The sequence below is a fragment of the Rhinopithecus roxellana genome, chromosome 2, assembly GCF_007565055.1.
Source record: "Rhinopithecus roxellana isolate Shanxi Qingling chromosome 2, ASM756505v1, whole genome shotgun sequence".
NCBI classification, from domain to species: domain Eukaryota; kingdom Metazoa; phylum Chordata; class Mammalia; order Primates; family Cercopithecidae; genus Rhinopithecus; species Rhinopithecus roxellana.
Genome location: NC_044550.1, coordinates 15,332,346 through 15,352,306, shown reverse-complemented (window position 1 = coordinate 15,352,306; position 19,961 = coordinate 15,332,346). Strand labels below are relative to the sequence as shown.

Genomic DNA, 19,961 nt, shown 5'->3' with positions numbered 1-19,961 from the left:
ACAGAGAGAGCTATGAGAGGGTGACATTTGAGGAGACGCTGGAATCAATGGGAAGGAGGGAAACATGGATATCTGGAGTGAGAGGCTTCCATCCAGACAGAGCAGCCAGTGCAAAGGTCTTAAGAGGGGGTTTGTCTGGGATTCAGGAAACTGCCCATGGCCGGTGTGGCTGGAGTAGGGAGAGCAAAGGGGAGGGACAGTGGTAGGAGGTAAGGCCAGAGGGCAAATAAAGGGCAAGATCATGTGAGGCTTGGAGACAACTGAAAGACATTGGGTTTTGTTCTGAGAGAAATCAGAGGGTGGGGATGAAGGTGTGGCACTGGGGGTCTTGAGAGAGGAGTATCATGATCTGACACATTTTCAAAGAATCACTCAAATTGCTGTGTTGAGAACAGACTGGCAGTGGGGATTGGCAAGGGTAGAAACACTGAGATGAGCTCAATGCTAGATGATGGTATTTTGGACCAGGTAGCTGAAGTGTAAGTTGTGACAAACTGTCATATTCTGAAATATTCTCAAGGTGGCCCTGACAGAATTTTCAGGTGAGAAGCTGAGCAGCATGGCTCCAGAGTTTGCACCTGGATAACCGGAAGGATTGACTTGCATCAACTGAGAAGCAGAAAACTGCTGATTAAGCAGATTTTGAGGGGAAGAACATGAATTTGGTATTAGACATTTTAAGTTTGCCACATATATTAGACACTCAATATGGGAGAAATTAAGGCATATGTTTACTGTTAAGACTGGTTTACTAGAGCAGGAGAAAATGATAATGCAGGACAGAGAGTGAGAAGGAGAGAACTGGATCTAGTGCACACATGGAGAGTTTCCAGAGTGGAAAACACACAGGTGTTTATCAAGTTACAGTCTGGAAGGTGAGTATGCAATCACAAATGCACATAGTGAGTAGCCAGGCTGACAGGAGCTAGGGCAAAGTCTTTTCTGGAAGTTTCTATTTTCATAGTGAAATGAAGAATGTCTTGTTTGAAGGAATTAATGAATCCCTTTTTACTCCCTTGCTTAAAACACTCCATAGGCTTCCCCTCACCCTTGAGAATAAGATCCAAACATTTTATCACAGTCCACGAGGCCCCACAGGACCTGGACCTGGACCTGCCTACCTCTCTCCGTTACCATAAATGCTTCAGTCACAGGGCCCTCCCCTTTGTGTCTCAGGCAGATGACAAACTCGATCAAGCCTTGGCTTCTTTGACTTACTTGTTCCTCTGTCTGGTACGCCCTTTCTCTGGTCCTCCCAAGTCTGGCTCATTCTTATCACATAGGTTTCACTTCAAAGGTCACCTCCTCAGGTCTTTCTTGAACATCTCATCTAAAGTAAACCTTCCTTCCAACATGTTATTTTACTATATATTTGTTATGTATTGTCTGCTGCTTCCCACAAGAATGTGTTTCATAAGAAACTAGCACTCTTATCCCACCTTATCACTCTCTCTCTGTCTCCTGATCCTACTAATCATTACAGTGTGTGTGTGTGTGTGTGTGTGTGTGTGTAGAAAGAGAGAGAGAGACAGAGATTGAAATTTTTCAGTATTATCCATCTCCCCTAAGAGAATAACAACTCTACAACAAGTGCTTTGTCTATTCTATTCACTGTTGTGCTTCCTGACCCTAGAACTGTATCTGGAACATAATAGTTGTTCAATGAATATTTCTTGATGAACAATTTGGAAAGTCAGATGAGAAATTGGATATAGAGCATATAATAGAAAGCCTGGCATATAGTAAATATTCAATAAATGTCACCTGCTGTGATGATGACAACAAAAAGACAGTCATAGCAACTGTCATAAGCACAACTATGAAAGGCTGATGCCTTCTCTTTACTCGTGAACCAATCTCCTCTTGTCTCATTAGAAATTTTGATTAATCACATCTCCCTTCTCCTTCTTCATAGGTTCCTTGCCTTCAGCTATGTGGCATATTTGCCCACCATTAAAAACAAAAACTACAGTTAAAATATACCTTCCTTAACTCTGTATTTTCTTACTAGATATAGCCAAGTATCTTTACAGTCTAGCAATAAAAAAGAGTTGTTTATACTACCTCACAGCTGGTTAACCAATATTTAAATAACCAATATTTAAACAAATATTGAATGAATCGACTCAGTTTTCTTTACTCTTCTTATCTATTAACTAGTTTCTTTAAATTGAAAGAAACTAGTTTCATCTAACTCAGTCTACCATCTAACTCAGTCCTCACTCTGCAAGGAAATTAGGCATATTCTGTCTATCTTTCCAGAAATTATGCATGTATATCCAGACATATTCTGTGTACATAAATGTGCACCTTGAATTTCTCTTAATAAATGAAACATCTTGGATAAGTTTCTAAAGTACACATAAAGAGCTAGGCCAGGCACAGTGGCTCATGCTTGTAATCCCAGCACTTTGGGAGGCCGAGGCAGGAGGATCGCTTGAATCTAGAAGTTCAAGAAATGCCTGGGCAACACTGTGAGACCCCCACTCCCTACCCTAATCCCCACCCCACCCTGTCTCTACAAAAAAATTAAAAATTATCTGGTCTGGTGATGTGCCTGTAATCCAAGCTACTCAGGTTGAGGCGGGAACCCCTCTTGAGCTGAGGCCAGGAGTTGAGCCTTCAGTGAGCTGTGTACAGGCCACTGCACTCTAGCCTAGGTGACAGAGCAAGAACTCATGTCTATTAAAAAAAGAGAGAGAGAGAGACAAAAGGAAGACAAGCACTATTTTTGGGGAAAAAATTACTGTATTGAGAACTGATTTCCCTCTCAGTTAATAACAGTTAACAACCCAGGCCAGGAGGGGTGGCTCATGCCTATAATCCCAGCATTTTGGGACACTGAGGCGGGTGGATCACCTGAGGTCAGGAGTTTGAGACCAGCTTGGCCAACATGGCAAAGCCCCCTCTCTACTAAAAATACAAAAATTAGCTGGGCGTGGTGGCAAGTGCCAGTAATCCCAGCTACTCCGGAGGCTGAGGCAGGAGAATCGCTTGAAAGAGAGGAGGTGGAGGTTGCAGTGATCCGAGATGGCACCACTGCACTCCAGCCTGCCGTGACAGAGCGAGACTCAGCCTCCAAAAAAAAGTATCAATCCATTACTCAATCAGTTTTTCAGTCCTCAGTAATTATTTTCCCTAATTCAACCTCTTAGGAAGCCACAGCTAATGGAAACGAGTTACAGAAAGAGAGAAAGAAACAGGAAAAAAGCCTAAACTCAGATTTTCTAAGGCGCACAACAGGCTTGTCACGTTTCTGGACTGCACAGTGAGTTTCAACTCTTGATGTTTGAAGTTTATTTTAAACTGTTGGTGTAGTTTCTTTAAAGGACAGCAATTCTGTTTGGGTAGTGAAAAATACATGTATCTCTACCTGGTTTCGTCTACGGGTTCCAAACTCTTTAAGGATGGGGTGGAGGATGATGTTCGCTGGCTTTTGGCAGATTACAGTATTCTGGTATTCCAGGACCACCGCTCTCCGCCAACTCCCAGGCGCCCCTCCCTTCGACCCTCTTCCGCGACTCTCCGCCAGGCCCTTTAAATCCCCTCTCGTGTTTAGGTGTAGTCCCGCCGCCCGCCTTGCGTACCCCGCGCTGCGCCGCAGGTGGAATGGCCCATGACGTCACGAGGCCACGGCTCAATCAGATGCAGCGTTTGGGAAATTTTAAATTTAAAGGCGGGGCTGCCCGTGCGCCCTGAAGCATCGGCCGCGGAGGGTCCTGGCCATTTTCCTGGGACCTGTTCAGCCTAAGACGATGGCGGAGGAAGGAGCCGTGGCCGTCTGCGTGCGAGTGCGGCCGCTGAACAGCAGGTAGGGGACCCACACCACGGCCCGGTGCCCGCTGGGCCTGCGGCGCCGCCCTGAGCCAGAGGGGCGAGGCCTGCGGCGTTTCCAGGAGCCGCTGCTTCCCGGCTCTGCTGTCTAGTAACTCGGCCGCTGGCCACCGTTTCAGGGTCTGTAAAGTGACGGGGGAGGATCGGAGATCTAGAAGATACTTTCCAGCTGCGAGATTCACTTAAATTTAACTCAGTCTCGCTGACATTACAGGCCTTCCCCTCTGTGCTGCTCTGCCTTGCCGCGTCTGCTCCTCCCTGCCCCATTCCCCGCCCTAGAGAAGTCGTATGGGACCGTGCCTTCCTAGCCCTAATCACAGTTAGTCATTTTACACGTAACTGCTGTCTTCAGACCCCCTGAAGACAAGAGCTAGTCTGTCTTGTCACAATGAGGTCAGTCGTCACTCAAGACTTCATTCATTCTACAAATATTTATCAATTTTTTTAGTACCTTTGTACTACACAGACACTCCTGTCATTGCTCAGTGGTTCTTCCATTCTAATGGGGCGAGACAGAAAGTAAAGTTGAAAATGTAGATGTTAAGTGGTGATATGTACGTAATAAATACTATGGAGAAAAAGCAGGAAGAGGAATAAATGAAGTCAGTTTGCTTCGCTGGCTTCTGGCCCTCGACCCAAAATGCTAACACTTTGTGTGAGTGTGAAATTTTTATTGAACACGGGGTTTAATAAATGTAAATACCAAGATCAGGAATCTCCTATTTTTGAGGATCTTGTTATCTAATGCCTTAAACCGCTGCATAAAGAAACCATTACGATACTTTGTGACAAGTGTTATGATGGGCAGGTGGAGAATGTTTACTAGAGGAATCATTAGCCCATCAGAGAGAAGACAACTTCTGTGGAATGAACTGGTGTCAGGAAAGTCTTGACACTTTTCAAGAGTGAAATAATGGCTATGTTACTTAATGGAAAGGAAAGTCAGAGTACTCCAGGCACAGAGAGGTTACATCTGTCATTTGGGGAAGACCTTCAGGTAGAGCTTAGGATGTATCTAGGAATTCAGAGGAAAATGGAAGAGAGAAAAGACATGATCTAGGATTCGTGCCATGCTGAGGATTTCATAAGTTTCCAAAAAGTTTTAAGAATTTTAAGCAAGACAGACACAATCAGTGTTGCATTTTGAACCATCCCTTCATTTACCAGTACTGGGGGAGAGGGTGAGAATGAAAGCCTTCACAAGAAAACACTTGAGGGGGCAAGAGGTCACTAAAGCTCCATTTAAGACTTGAATCCTCAAAGATGGACTTTCTTTCATTCTCTCATATTATTATCTTTCAAAATATCCTTTGGAAGGTGAAATCTTTTAAATTATCCCTCCTAAGACATGACTTTTATGACTGATTAAATGCAGTGTTTTTATTCTTTTAGAGAAGAATCACTTGGAGAAACTGCCCAAGTTTACTGGAAAACTGACAATAATGCCATTTATCAAGTTGATGGAAGTAAATCCTTCAATTTTGGTAAGCTTATAATAGCATAAAAAGTTACCGTGTTATCCTTTTGCTATTAAAAGTACAAAAGGCTAATCAGTAATATTAGAGTTGTCACTAAAGATTAGACTAAGCCTTCTACAAACTGCTTCACTGGAAACAAAATTGTTTATCCATCATGTGTTTAAGTAAGGTAACCAACTGGTATTTAAAACAGTTATAATCACAGTTACCTAATTTTCATCTAGGTAGATTCCAGACCCCCATGTGCAAACACTATGCCTTACTGACTCTGGAAAGAACATAGAAAAGTTGACTTGTAGTGTATTTTTTGAGTGTGTAAATGAACTCATTTTACCTTAGGGAAGGGTATTTTCAGAGAACCAAAAAGTTGAAGAAAATACTGTGTCTTAAATACTTGATCATCCTACATTCTGACAGTTTTACTTTTAGGAATAATTACTAATTTGGAATGAAAACATAGTTGATTCATTTGGTTTAACTTCTGTGTTGTTGTTGTTGTTGCTGTTGTTGTTTAGATCGTGTCTTTCATGGTAATGAAACTACCAAAAATGTGTATGAAGAAATAGCAGCACCAATCATCGATTCTGCCATACAAGGCTACAATGGTTTGTATTCACTAATGTTGCAGAAACATTTTAGTCTTGGGCGTCTGTGCAACAAGCATGCATAGTTTTACCCATTATAGGTTTGTTTTTAATCTTTGCATATGTGTGTTTTGTTTTTTGCAGGTACTATATTTGCCTATGGACAGACCGCTTCAGGAAAAACATATACCATGATGGGCTCAGAAGATCATTTGGGAGTTACACCCAGGGCAATTCATGACATTTTCCAAAAAATTAAGAAGGTAAGTAACTTAACTGGATTTCTAGTACGTACTGGTAAAACTAGTTAAAACTGGGTACGAGTCTTAGTGTATTTCTCTTGTAAAGATGAAAGGAAGTAGATTTACAGTTATTGTTTGATTTTCCATGGTGAAAGAAGAAAGACATAGCATAGATTCACTTTTATCGCTACAACTTACTTTATAAAACTTAAATTTCTTTTATTCTTTCCCTTGAATTGTGCAACAATAATACTCTGAACAAAAAGTAGGCATTAAGGAACAAGAAAATTTTATCATGGTTAGCTCCACCTAACCATTTAACTATCAGTGACTATAAAGGAACAGTAGAAAGTAGCTATAGGTTAAAAAAAAAAAAAGAAGGGAAGCAGAAAGCCAGAATAGACAACCTAGTTAGTTAAGAGGTGGTTTAAAATTAGCATTTTTATTAAAATAAGAACATCTTATAGTGTGATAACAGATATTCTTGTCTTGCTCCTGATTTCAGTGGGGAAACTTTAGTGGGGATACTTCTGGTGTCTTATCATTAAACATCATATTGACTTTTTTGCTGAGACAGATGTGCTCCATCTTATTAGAGAAAAATTCACCCATCCCTATTTTATTAAATGTTTATATCAAAAATGAAAAAAAAATAAGAACGTCTTTTGATAGGATTTTAGTTTGAGCCTAGAGTTTGAGCCTAGAGTTGGTGTTCTCCCAGCTTTATGTTACTTCACTTTTCATTATTTCTGTAGCGATGCTTTTATATTTTTGTGTTTATTATTTTGTCAACATTAGAACCAAGGGTTTTCTTAATTTGTTTTACAGACATTTTACCTCTTTAAGCACATGAGCATTTAGTATTAGGTTTTCACAATTGGATGCTTCCTGGTGTTTTTATATAATTTTTTTCTTCTAGTTTCCTGATAGGGAATTTCTCTTACGTGTATCTTACATGGAAATATACAATGAAACCATTACAGATTTACTCTGTGGCACTCAAAAAATGAAACCTCTTATTATTCGAGAAGATGTCAATGTGAGTAGCAGACTTAAGGGAGCTTTAAATTGACTTACTTATTGGGTTTATTGTTCTTGAACGTTTACCTGTAATTTCTATAGTTTTTAAAGTGTCTCCTATTTCTATAGTATGTGAGGGTTTTTTTGAAGTATTTATATTCATCTTTTAAACAACATGAATAGTTTTCAAATACTGACAGCTCTAATATTTTGGTTTAAGTGTAAAAATAGCAAGATGGAAGTATCAGGTTGGAATTTGATGTACTTTGGTATATGAAATAAATTGTGGGTATTCATAGAATTACTTGTTATATTTCTACAGAATTATGATTCCATTTGCCACTTTTAACTTTCACAAATGAATTCTATAATAGTTTGCACCTTGTTTTGAAAAGCAAACTTGTGACTTCTATTTCTCTAATCTTTCTGTAATTAAACTTGTTTCAGAGGAATGTGTATGTTGCTGATCTCACAGAAGAAGTTGTATATACATCAGAAATGGCTTTGAAGTGGATTACAAAGGGAGAAAGTAAGACTTTATGCGTATTTCTTAAAAACACTTGTAAAAACTGTCTTTTCAATCAAGCACATTTAGGCTTCAAATCACACTTCTTTAAGTTAAAAATTATTGTGTTTCTGTGGATTTTAATATATATGCAGCTGAAATATAACTCATTTTTACAGAGAACAGGCATTATGGAGAAACAAAAATGAATCAAAGAAGCAGTCGTTCTCATACCATCTTTAGGATGGTAGGTAATTCTCTCTGTCTATCTATTAGATCTTCCAAGTAAGAATGCACTAATTTTTCTACAGCTTGCTTTTTCTATCTAGATTTTGGAAAGTAGAGAGAAGGGTGAACCTTCTAATTGTGAAGGATCTGTTAAGGTATCCCATTTGGTGAGTATTAATGAACCATAATAATGCACTGTATGAGCCAAAACAAAATTTAATTTAGCTGCTGGATGTTTGGTTTAATAAGAACTATTAACTGAACTAAATGTGGGAGGAAGTCTACAACTTGTCTGCTTAGTCTTGTCAGTATCATCAAATTCTTAGCTAAAATGTTGTAGGAAAAATTCAGAAGATCTTTCTTCCTATTTTGTCATGGTTGCCATCTCCTAAAATTTAAATGTCAGGGCTATAGGGTTATAGGGATTGATGTTTTTTCTAACCATTAATGAAGTAGAATTTTTTTCTATACACATTTAACAATTTAAGTCATCTTAGAATTTGAGGGTCTTTTTTTAAAGTCTCAGCCAATGTAATTTAGACTTAACGTGATCAACAAAAATCTAGGTTGGATGGTTAAAAAGTAATCACATTATTTTAGGTTTTACTTAAGTACAATAAGAAAATACATTTTGTATTATAAACATAGTATTTTAGACTGTAAATCCATTGAGGAGTGATACTGCATTCATCCTTGTAGCCCCAACACATTGTACCTATTTTATGTCTAATATAGATTTGTTGAATAAGTAAATGTAAGCATTATGCAAACATTCTTATATAACACATAAGTAAACCTTCACTTCCTTCTTGCCACACTAAATTATTGCTCTCTTTCTTGCTCCTTTTCTACCATTTACCATATTGCTTTATTCTGCATCTTTAGGGCCTAAATTCTTTAGCTTGATGTGGGATATGATTTAAGATTATTTGAGTAGGAAACTTCAGGGAAAAAAGCAATCTATGATATGTTTATTTATTTTCAGATTTTATAAAGTTAGATTATTAATTACTTAATATTCAATCCTAATTTCACCTTAGCTATTTTGCTATAAAATTATATAACTTATTTTAGTAGACTTTAATCTTGTTTTAATTTAACAATAAAAAACCAAATCCTAACCTCTTTTGTTTTCTCATCCAAGACTGTGATATTTCATATAATTTTAACTTTTAATAGTTTAGCTTTAATACTCTTGGCATATTCAGTGATTTACTTGATGATTTTCCTCATGTTACTTGATGCTCTGTCATCGGTGTTCCATCTGTTCCAACCCTCCAGCCTACCCACTTACACTAAGAATCTTCTTGGAAAGAAGTCTCCTCTAAGGAGTCATCTCTGGCTCTTTAGAGGTGGCTCTTTTCTGATTATCTCCTGGCCTTGGTGGGATGATAATATCCAGTTTCTCTTAGCTGTACTCCTCTGTTTTCTACCCCGGCTTCTTTTTCTCTACCCTCCTAAAAAAATTTAAAAAAAAAAAAAAACTTGGAGGTATCCTGTGGCCTTTCTTACTTAAGTTCTTGCTCTCAAACATTCTGTCATCATTTCCATGTTGATGACTGCCGAATATTTTATCTGTAGTCTCTGAATTCTAATTCATGTCTTCCTAAAGATGGTTATAATTGTGTCCCATCAATATCTCAAACTTTAATATGTCTAAAACAAAACTATTTTCTTCCTACCATAGTGAATATTCCTTATTTCCAGTAAAAGCAGCATTATCCTAGCTGCCTAAGCTGGACACCCAAGTCAATTTTGACTCATCTTTTTCTGCCTTTCTCTTTGTCCACTTGTCCCATTTCTTATTGATCCTACCTTTGAACATTCTCGTGGGTGCTACACTCGTTTACTTTCTCATCTCTCTTGAATTACATCAGTCTTCTGGAACCTTGTCTCCATGACTCTTGTCTTTGTTTCTTGAAGTCATAATAAGGATTTCTAATATACTAACCACTGCTTTTGTATGTCACTTCCCGGGGCAAGATTTGGACACTCTTAACCAATCTAACTTTATTTCCTTCTGCTTCAGTGAACTCCTCCCTCATAGGTTGGGCCTGTGAGTATCTTTGAATATGAATGCTTGTTTTCATCTTTAACCTTCACTCATGCTGCCTTCATTACCACTTTGCCCTTTTATTATGTATCTGTGTCATCTGTAGTGGACACTGCAAGAAAAATCAGACTGAACTGGTAATACATATTTACCTGCCTAGTCTCAAAAATCTCCACAGAGAGAAATAACTTAAAGGTTTGACTTTCTTTCAAATCACTCACATTATTTACTAAGTCGTTATTGTGTTCTGAGCATGGTGTTGGGCTCTGAGATCAAAAAAATAAATAAACAAGACATCCCTCCACTGCTTCTCTTACAAGCAGTTTCCTCTGCCGCCTCCCTAACCCAAGCTGGTATTATCTCTCACCCAGATTCCTGCCCCAGCTGCCTGATGGGGCTGCCTGCAGCTGCTCTTGCCCCTTCCCACTCCATCCTCCACCCAGTAGTCGTAGTGGATCCATTGTGGAAGCCATTGCTGGGCTTTATGCAGGGTTCTATTACTCCCTTGCATAAAGCCCTGCAATGGCTTCTCATTGAATTTAAACATTTCAGAGTTTTTTATCTTACTTAAAAAGTCCTGCGTAATCTGGCCCCTGTCTGCTTCTCTTATTCTGTCTTTTCCTGTCTTCACTTCACCAACTGTTCCACACTGCCTTTTCTATTTTTTTGAACACACTGAGCACATTCTGCTTTGTGACTTAAATGTTTTGGCTCTTCTTTTTGTCTAGACTACTGTTTCCCTTGATCTTTTTGGGACCAGCTTCCTCTTCTCTGGTCATTCAGATCTCAGCTTAATGACAAGCCTTACACTGCTGTCCAATCCCGTGAACCTAAACCTACTAGCCCCTTTTCCAGGTCTATATTTAAATAATCTCTTGTTACACTTATCACAACATGTTTCTTATTTGTCTTTTTATCTCTTCTCACCAGCCTCCTCCTCTATGTAGAATGTAAGCTCCATGAGAGCAGAGATCTTATTTATTTGTAGCCCTAGCACCTGATGCACTTCCTGGAGCATGATAAGTAGCCACTTCTTTTCAATAATATTTGTGAAATGAAAGAGAGGTCCAACTCTTAAAGATGCCACAGTAAAGTCATGGTATTGCTACAGCATAGTGCAGCTAGCATACATGACTAGCCCAACAAAATAAGTGCTATAACTGTAAGTTGTATCTATAAGTCATGTTTATAAAGAGTTCTGGTTATGCAGTTCAAGGAGCAGTTCATCTGAGATCTGGCAGGGAGGAAGGATAAAGTAGGCAAAGCTACATTGAGGAGATAATCTTTGTACCTGGTTCTTGAATAAAGAATAAAGACCAACTAGAACATTATAACTAACTGAATAAAGGAAATAGCAAAAAGCTTGTGCTTGAAGGTGTAGAAGTACATGGGGTGTTTGGGGAATAGTGAGTAGTTCAACTAGAGGTAAGAATAAGGGATAGATAGATACAAAGTTGGAGCAATGCAAGTGCCAGCTTATAAAGAATTATATTTGCCATAGTAAGTTTTTGGACGACTTTGTATAGGAAACAGAAACTATACTGGCAGCATTATGGAAGATATAAAGAAAGGAACGGATAGAGAACAGCTGGACTCAGAGAAAAAAGGGAATGCCTAAACAGTAGCATGGGAGACATGGATACAGATAGAATATTCTGATATACCATGTATTAAAAATATTCTTTCAGTAGTTTGAATTTTATTATTTCAGATTATCTGCCCTAAAGATTTATTTTTATCTATCTTACAGAATTTGGTTGATCTTGCAGGCAGTGAAAGAGCTGCTCAAACAGGAGCTGAAGGTAATTAAAACTCATGAAATATGTTAGTCTTAGTGTCTTCCTGTTTTACAGAATTAAAAAGTATTACCAGGCATTTTTAGAAATTGATAAAGTAATTATATTCATTATTAATAATATTCATTAATGATGATTTTTCTGATAAAAGTCTTTTAACATAGAAATCAGCATCTGTATCTGGTTTTTATTTTAGTCTACAATAGCATCAATTAAAAAATGAAAATTATACAATTGATGGTATTGTACAGCAGGAAAGCCCATGAGAATTCCATAAAAGCCATTTAAACTTTCAAAATAAGGAAATTAAGAAAGATAGTGGGGTACAAAATTAATATACAGATACTAATTTAATTTTAGAAAGTTAAAATATTAATAAAAACCAGTTAAAATATTTAGTAGACAGAAAGACTCCGTTTATAATAACCTAAAAGATGTGATACCTGGGAAGAAACTCAACAAAGATTTGTACAAGACTGATATAAAGAAAATGTTTTGTTTGTTTTGTTTTGTTTTAATTTTTTTGAGGCAGACTGTCACTATGTCTCCCAGGCTGGACTGCAGTGGCACGATCTCAGCTCAATGCAACCTCCACCTCCTGGGCTCAAGCAGTTCTCGTGCCTCAGCCACCCAAGTAGCTGGGATTACAGACATGCATCACCACGCCCAGCTAATTTTTGTATTTTTAGTAGAGACAGAGTTTCACCATGTTGCCTGGGCTGGTCTTCAACTCTTGACCTCAAGTGATCCACCCACCTCGGCCTCCCAAAGTTCTGGGATTACAGGTGTGAGCCACCACACCCGGCCTAAGAAAACTTGTAAATCAGACTTGAAGGACACAAACAAATACTTGAAAAAATGGAAAAGCATACTTAGATGTAGAAGATTCAAAATCACAAGGATATCAGGCCTCTGGGTTAATTTCTAGATTTAACACAATCGTAATAAAAATATGAAGAGTACATTTTCATGTTTAAACTAGGTAAGATGATTTTAAAATTTGTACGGAAACATAAAAACAGACGAGAGTAGCCGGGAAAATTCCAAAAAGCAGAAAGTGGAATTTAAGATTTTACTATCTTACTATAAGATAGTAAAACATATTATAATGCCATAGTAATAAAACTATGTGAATTGTCAGCCTGGTGGAATAGAATAGAAAATCCATCAAGAGTCCTGAATACATACGGAAGTTAGAATACAATAAAAATGGTCCTTCAAATATGTGAAGAAAAGATAGATTATTCATTAATTGATGGCCATTTGGGAAAAAAAAATTATCCATATATCATATACCAAGGAATGCATTAAAAGTGGCTCAAAAATTTCAATATTAAAAAAACTATAAAAATTATTGGAAGTCAACTTACAGTGGGAAAACCCTTTTGTAACTGATACAAAGTCCAGATGCCTTAAAAGTTTAAAAGAAACCAACAAAAAACTGGGCAAAGATGTAAGTGAATAGTTCATAAGGCTTAAATGGTTTAGCTTGCACCTGCACTCTTGCCATTAAAAGAGCTGCTGATCCAAGGAAGATTAGAAGTTTGTTCAACAGACTTGAGCTCGTCCTGCAGCCTGTTGTAGAGCCACTCAACTGAGCCTAGCCTACATCCACCAAACCAGTCCCTCCTCAGACCTGTGAACAAAAAATAAATGCTTGTGTTAGCTGGTTGGTTAGGTAGTAATGTTACAGCAGTAGCTAATTAATGCACCTGTGAAGTAACATCTGTTCAAAGTTATTTTTTGCAATTTTTTTTTGTATAGGCAGTAGATTGAAAACCTACATGTCCTTCAACGGGGTGGATGGGGTGGGTGAATGAAGTCTGATGCAGCCGTAAAATGGAATTTTATACTTTAAGAAAGAATGAAAAAGATCAATGTTTACCGATATGGAAATTTTTCCAAGATATGTTGCCAAGTGAAAAAAAGCAAAGTGCAAAATAGTATATGTGGTCTGTTACTATTGATATCAGTGAAGAAAGAAGGAAATAAATATATATGAACTTGTATTTTTAAAAATCTCTAAAGAATAATAACAGTGGTGTCCTGGCAGAGATATAGGAACTGGTTGAATATGGGATAAAAGTGGAAGGGAGCTTTTTCAAAGTGTACTTTTTTTTAAAAAACTTTTTGAACCATGTAAGCATATTAACAATTTAAAAATGAGAAATTAGAGGTTAATTTGCTTATAAGTTCATAGTTGCCTATATTTCGATGTTGGAAAAAAAAAATTGATTTGAACCGAAGAGCTAGAGAAGCTCTTTCAGGAAAGAAGTCTTTTTTCCCCCACATTCTTCCCTCCCTCTTCATTTTTTTCTTTTTACTATTTTTCTCAGGTTCACTTGAAGTGGGACCAATAGGGAAAGAGCTCCTTCTACCACTGATATTAAAGATGGGCTCATCTCTAAACGAGGGCATAGACTTTAGCATCTGCCCTCCAATTTCTCTCATTAACTTAGTGATAAATAAGTTTATCATCTAGAAAAGGAGTCAAGTTTGGTTTTCGTATTTGTTTAATAAATGCAGGTGTGCGACTCAAGGAAGGCTGTAATATAAATCGAAGCTTATTTATTTTGGGACAAGTGATCAAGAAACTTAGTGATGGACAGGTTGGGTAAGTTTATCCCGTTGTGTACTTACCTACTAATTCTTACCTTTTTCATTAGGTTGAACATTGCAATATTTCAATGACACTCAAATGTACTGATTTTTTTCCATATATTCAAAAGCTAATACATACAACTATAATCTATTGAATTTACTTTCTGTTTTAAATATTTTTTAGTTAGTAGTTTTAATCTGCCTCATATAACCTGTAAACTAATTTTTGAAACTGTGGCTGATTTAAGAGTTCTGCATTAAAAACCAACTACTTTGTTATATAAACATTCTCAATCTTTTTCACCCATAAACTTATTCCTTGCTAAGCGGTTTCATAAATTATCGAGATAGCAAGTTAACACGAATTCTCCAGAATTCCTTGGGAGGAAACGCAAAGACACGTATTATCTGCACAATTACTCCAGTATCTTTTGATGAAACCCTTACTACTCTCCAGGTGAGTTTGATTTTTATCTCAGCTTAATATGGGGGAAGATCAACTTGAAGCAGAAAAAATTACTAAAATTAAGCAAAGTTTTTTAAATTAACACACCTGTTACAATCGATATGTTGTCTACTAAATAGCATTTCTTAATTTAATTTTGCCAGACTTCAATTATTTGTATCTTACCCTCACAGTTTTTGCCACATCCAACACTATTTTACTGAAATTGACTTGATATTTTTTTAAATAACTCTCTTTTTGTACTTAATTTATTGTAAAAGGAAACTTTAATATTAGTCCTATCAATAGGAAACTATTATTACTTGCCGCAAATAGAAGGTAACAAAAAAAATTGTGTGTCTGTCTGTATAACAAAATAATTCTGAAATTCCTGGTAGTTAACTGTTGCCTTCATTTGCTCTGAGCCTAAGGCCTACATTTTCTATTTTAAAAAGGAAAGGAACCAGCCTGACCAACATAGAGAAACCCTTTCTCTACTAAAAATACAAAATTAGCCAGGTGTGGTAGCACGTGCCTGTAATTCCAGCTACTGGGGAGGTTGAGGCACGAGAATCGCTTGAACCCAGGAGGCAGAGGTTGCAGTGAGCCGAGATCGTGCCATTGCACTCCAGCCTAGGCAACAAGAGCAAAACTATGTCTCAAGAAAAATGAGAAATGTCAGCAGGGTAGCTTTCTCAATGAAGGATTCAGTGTTATCTAATGGTCACCTTCGGATACCCACCTAAAGTTACTTATGGTACTTGTACTCTGAGAAACATTGCTTTAAATAGATGTTGAGCACCAGATCAAGGTACTATCAGAGGTGCAAAGAGAAACTAGTGTCCCTAGCTTAACAGAATTAATGAATTCTGTGACAAGACACATAACACTTGTCTTGCAACATAATTTTAGTAGTTAAGTGGTTAATAACTAGTATAGAGTTTAAAGGAAGGAGAGTTATCTTTGGCTAGAAGCAAAACTTCAGAGTAGAGGAAGTGTTAGCACTGGACCTTGAGGGGTAAATGGGATTCCAATAAGCTGATGTTTTTAAGTTCTCTCAATATATCTTTGTTTATTCTCCTGAAGACTATCAGCCAGGGTAAGTTACAGAGCATTGTTGTAAGGACATAGAATGTTCCCTTTGTTCAAAAGTATTAAGCCAGCTGGAAAGAGTATTGATGTTTTTTAAACTTGAATATAAGAAAGCTAAATATTACTAATTAAATTCGAATTTTTTTTAAGTGTTGAACACTTAGCACTTTTGTATTTTGTTTCCAGTTTGCCAGTACTGCTAAATATATGAAGAATACTCCTTATGTTAATGAGGTATCAACTGATGAAGCTCTCCTGAAAAGGTATAGAAAAGAAATAATGGATCTTAAAAAACAATTAGAGGAGGTATGTATGAATCATTTATTTCATTAAATAGAAAGAACCAATTTAGAATGGAGACCTGCCCAAATGCTCAGAGACTATTCATTCCTGAATATCTGAGTTGCTACAACTTAAGTTTTAAATCATTTTTAAACAAGAAGAAATCCACTCATAAAAATTTTAGTTTAATTTACTATAAATTATAAGATTTGGTTCTTGGCCGGGCGCGGTGGCTCAAGCCTGTAATCCCAGCACTTTGGGAGGCCGAGACGGGTGGATCACAAGGTCAGGAGATCGAGACCATCCTGGCTAACATGGTGAAACCCCGTCTCTACTAAAAATACAAAAAACTAGCCGGGCGAGGTGGCGGCGCCTGTAGTCCCAGCTACTCGGGAGGCTGAGGCAGGAGAATGGCGTGAACCCGGGAGGCAGAGCTTGCAGTGAGCTGAGATCTGGCCACTGCACTCCAGCCTGGGTGACACAGCGAGACTCCATCTCAAAAAAAAAAAAAAAAAGATTTGGTTCTTGAAATTATTTTAGATTTTGTTTTTTATTTTCAAAGGGCAAAATCTGAGATTATCAAATGGGTCAAGTAGAGGTATTTCTTAAAATTTTTCACAAATATATATGAATTCGGTTAAAAAGAGAAACTACAGAGTTACTTAGAACCACTTTCTGTATTTTCATGTTATCCTGAATTCCTCTTCTAACCCTTAGATTGCAATCTAATAATATAGCATAATTACTCATTTGTTTTAACCATCATGGTCCCATATTTTGTAAAAAGTCATGCATTAGTGATCTTTTTTAAAATGAGCTAAAATACCAAATGGTAATCTTATGAGAACATCTCTATCTTTACTATCGGAATTCAAGTCTTTGTTTTATGACTTCTGACTATTCATATCTTCTTAGACAATTAATAGAGTTATTATAACAGCATTGTCGTCTTATACATGGTATATAGAATAATTACATGAGAAGAAATGTGTATTTTATTGTAAGTGAGAAATTATTGCTTATGGTAACTGAATTTTGGTGTTCTGTAGTTAGAGTAAATTTTATTTCACTGAAATTAAAATTCTTATAGTTCATATATAAATGTAATATTTTATTCTTTTATGCTACTTTTAAGGTTTTAAAACTTAACCACATTTATTATTAACATAATCCAATATTGCATTCTATAGGTTTCTTTAGAGACGCGAGCTCAGGCAATGGAAAAAGACCAATTGGCCCAACTTTTGGAAGAAAAAGATTTGCTTCAGAAAGTACAGAATGAGAAAATTGAAAACTTAACACGGATGCTGGTGACCTCTTCTTCCCTCACATCACAACAGGAATTAAAGGTAAAATTAAAAGATGACAGCTTAAACTTGATGTACAGAGAATAGAATTGATATTTCTATATGTTTATTATGTAGTATGCACTTTCTGTCCTTTGATACAGTATTTTCAAGAAACCCAGAAGATTTTGTTTTCACAGTACCTAAGAGATTCATTAAAAATACCAATTTCTGATTCTCACTTGTAGAGATTCTAATTCAACAAGTTTGGAGTTTATTTAAATAATTTATTTGCAATATGCTGCTTAATAAATTCTAAAGAAACTAGGTGATTGGAAGCCACAGGTTTCTAGAATATGTGGAAATATTATTTTATACTTAAACAGAAATATTAATCTCAGGAAAATTGGTGTAGAATATAAAACAACATAATTGTGCCAATGTAGAGTCTGCTGAAAGAAAATAAAAACAACATAGTGAACAAAATTCTGACTTTGTTTATGTGTTTTTTTTTGTTTGTCTTTAATTGAGTAGGAATTTATTCAATAGACTTTTGGGGGTGTGAGGGTGTCATGGATAAGAGGATGATCTCTGGAGCTAGACTGCCTGGATTTAAATCTGTCATTTCCTAACTCTTGGCCTTAGACAATTTCTTGAATTCACTTTGCTGCTTTTTCCTGTGGAAGTAGCAGTGTGGAAGAGCTTGATACTCACCTCATAAGTGTTGTTTGAGAATTAAAAGAGATAATAGGTAGAATTAGTTCAACACAGCACTTTCCACACCGCATATTCTCAACTAATGTACGTTATTAATATGAATAAGCATTATGTACATTGATATACAGAAGACAATCAGGAACTATTGGTTGAGTGGTGAGCAGGAAATAGCCCAATGAAAGACCTAGAAAAGAATGTTTCAAAAGAGACCTACATGTGCAAAAGCTTGGAGTTGTGAAGAAACATGATGCATTCCTTGCACTTAAGATGTTCTAGTAGCAGGGGCGTTTTAAACCCCCTTGAGGGATTTGAATGTGACGTTTTGCTAACAACAAAGAACAGCCTTGCGTGTGACATCAGAATTATAGTTGAGAAAGATGTAGATGCTGTGCACATCAGATTGCTTGGGCCTGCAAAGACTGACTCTGGAGTTGGAGTGAATTGGATAAATTATAGAAATGTTTGGAAAGTAAACTTAGCAGGACTTTGTGGTTGTTTGGATGTTGAGGGCAGAGAAAGGGAGGAGGAGGTGTCCAGAATGACTTGCAAGCAATTCCTTGGGTTCCTGGGTAGCTGGTAACAATATTGATTAAGGAACACTGAATAAAGAGCAGTGGAAATGGTGGGTGTTTTATTTGGGATTTCTTTTGTTTGAGATGTCAGGCAGTTGAAAATGCAAACGTGTGAATATTAGGTAGAAGATTTGAGATATAAATATCAATTTGGGCATTAACTACTACAGATCCAAATTAAAGTTTGTTCTGGTTGCATGTTCAGAGAAGGCAACAGAAGGCAAAGTAACAGAAGGCAAAACTCCAATTGGGTAAGGCAGAAAAAGAAGAATTTGTAAAGAAGCCCAGGTTTAGCTCTAGAGTTAAGAATAAAACCTAGTGAATATAGTAGCTAAGGGGAGAGAATATTTCAGGGAAGTAGTGTTCAGCAGTGTCATATTCTGCTAAGAAGTTAAATAAGATAAAGATGGACAAAAAGTTATTTGCATTTGGAAACACAGCTTATTTGCAAACGTGATTTGAGTTATTAAGTAGTAGGGTTGTGAAAGCCATCTTGTAGTGTGTTGAGGTGGCCTAGATGGATGGGATCTTGAATATAGTAGAAAGTTGGACTACCATAGGAGAAACACCTCTTGAATTGGAACAAACACAGAGGAAAGGATAGGCCTCTGTGCAGGTAGTACTCTTAGGAGTTTAGGTTTATACTTTCTTTGTGAAATAGGTTTAATTTTTCTCCTGAGATGGCAGGTGATGGTAGAGTCATAAGTTTACAGAGATACTAAGGGTTTGAAATAGGCTAGCCTTTGTAGGTAATGAAAAAGAAAGCTGACAAGGGGGAAGGGAATATTGCCAACCAGCTTTAAAGATCTGGTTTATCTTGTCAGCCAGTCTTCTGGCTGTGTGGCTCTGACAGTGCTCAGGAGGCTGATAAATGTCTTGAACACAGTGTCATTTGAGTGTGCCATGTGGGATACATGTAAGGGACAGAGAATGGGTCAAATAATTTGAGAACATTGACCTCAAATTTCAAACATGATTACCGTGATCTATGGAATCTAAGATGAGAGGGTGAGAACCAAGAGAGAGATGGCAACAACAAAAAAAAGCCATGCAACAAGGAACAGAGCTAAATAGCCCCTGATAAGCTAAATAGCTATAGTGGGATCAACTAAATTAATGATTTGGAAGGATAACAACAGCGATAAGAGCAAGAAGTCTAGGTTTATGACTTTCAGATAATGATAAGGTCCAGGTGTGGCTTTGGTAGTAACTAGCATTAAACTGAA

At 37.1% G+C, this 19,961-nt stretch overlaps 1 protein-coding gene across 2 annotated transcripts in view; it reads left to right on the top strand.

Moving 5' to 3' along the window:
• Positions 1-3,666: 3,666 nt before the first annotated feature.
• The window catches only part of CENPE (centromere protein E), a 92,363-nt gene continuing 76,068 nt past the window's right edge, over positions 3,667-19,961 (top strand). For both annotated transcript variants that reach the window (XM_010363334.2, XM_030924315.1), the window contains exons 1-13: positions 3,667-3,811; positions 5,227-5,318; positions 5,828-5,917; positions 6,041-6,159; positions 7,058-7,177; positions 7,606-7,687; positions 7,843-7,910; positions 7,993-8,058; positions 11,695-11,746; positions 14,267-14,354; positions 14,669-14,798; positions 16,065-16,184; positions 17,351-17,509. In XM_010363334.2, coding sequence (XP_010361636.1) covers positions 3,756-3,811; positions 5,227-5,318; positions 5,828-5,917; positions 6,041-6,159; positions 7,058-7,177; positions 7,606-7,687; positions 7,843-7,910; positions 7,993-8,058; positions 11,695-11,746; positions 14,267-14,354; positions 14,669-14,798; positions 16,065-16,184; positions 17,351-17,509 — 1,242 coding nt within the window. In that variant the 5' untranslated portion in view covers positions 3,667-3,755. The remainder of the gene's footprint in view (positions 3,812-5,226; positions 5,319-5,827; positions 5,918-6,040; positions 6,160-7,057; positions 7,178-7,605; positions 7,688-7,842; positions 7,911-7,992; positions 8,059-11,694; positions 11,747-14,266; positions 14,355-14,668; positions 14,799-16,064; positions 16,185-17,350; positions 17,510-19,961) is intronic.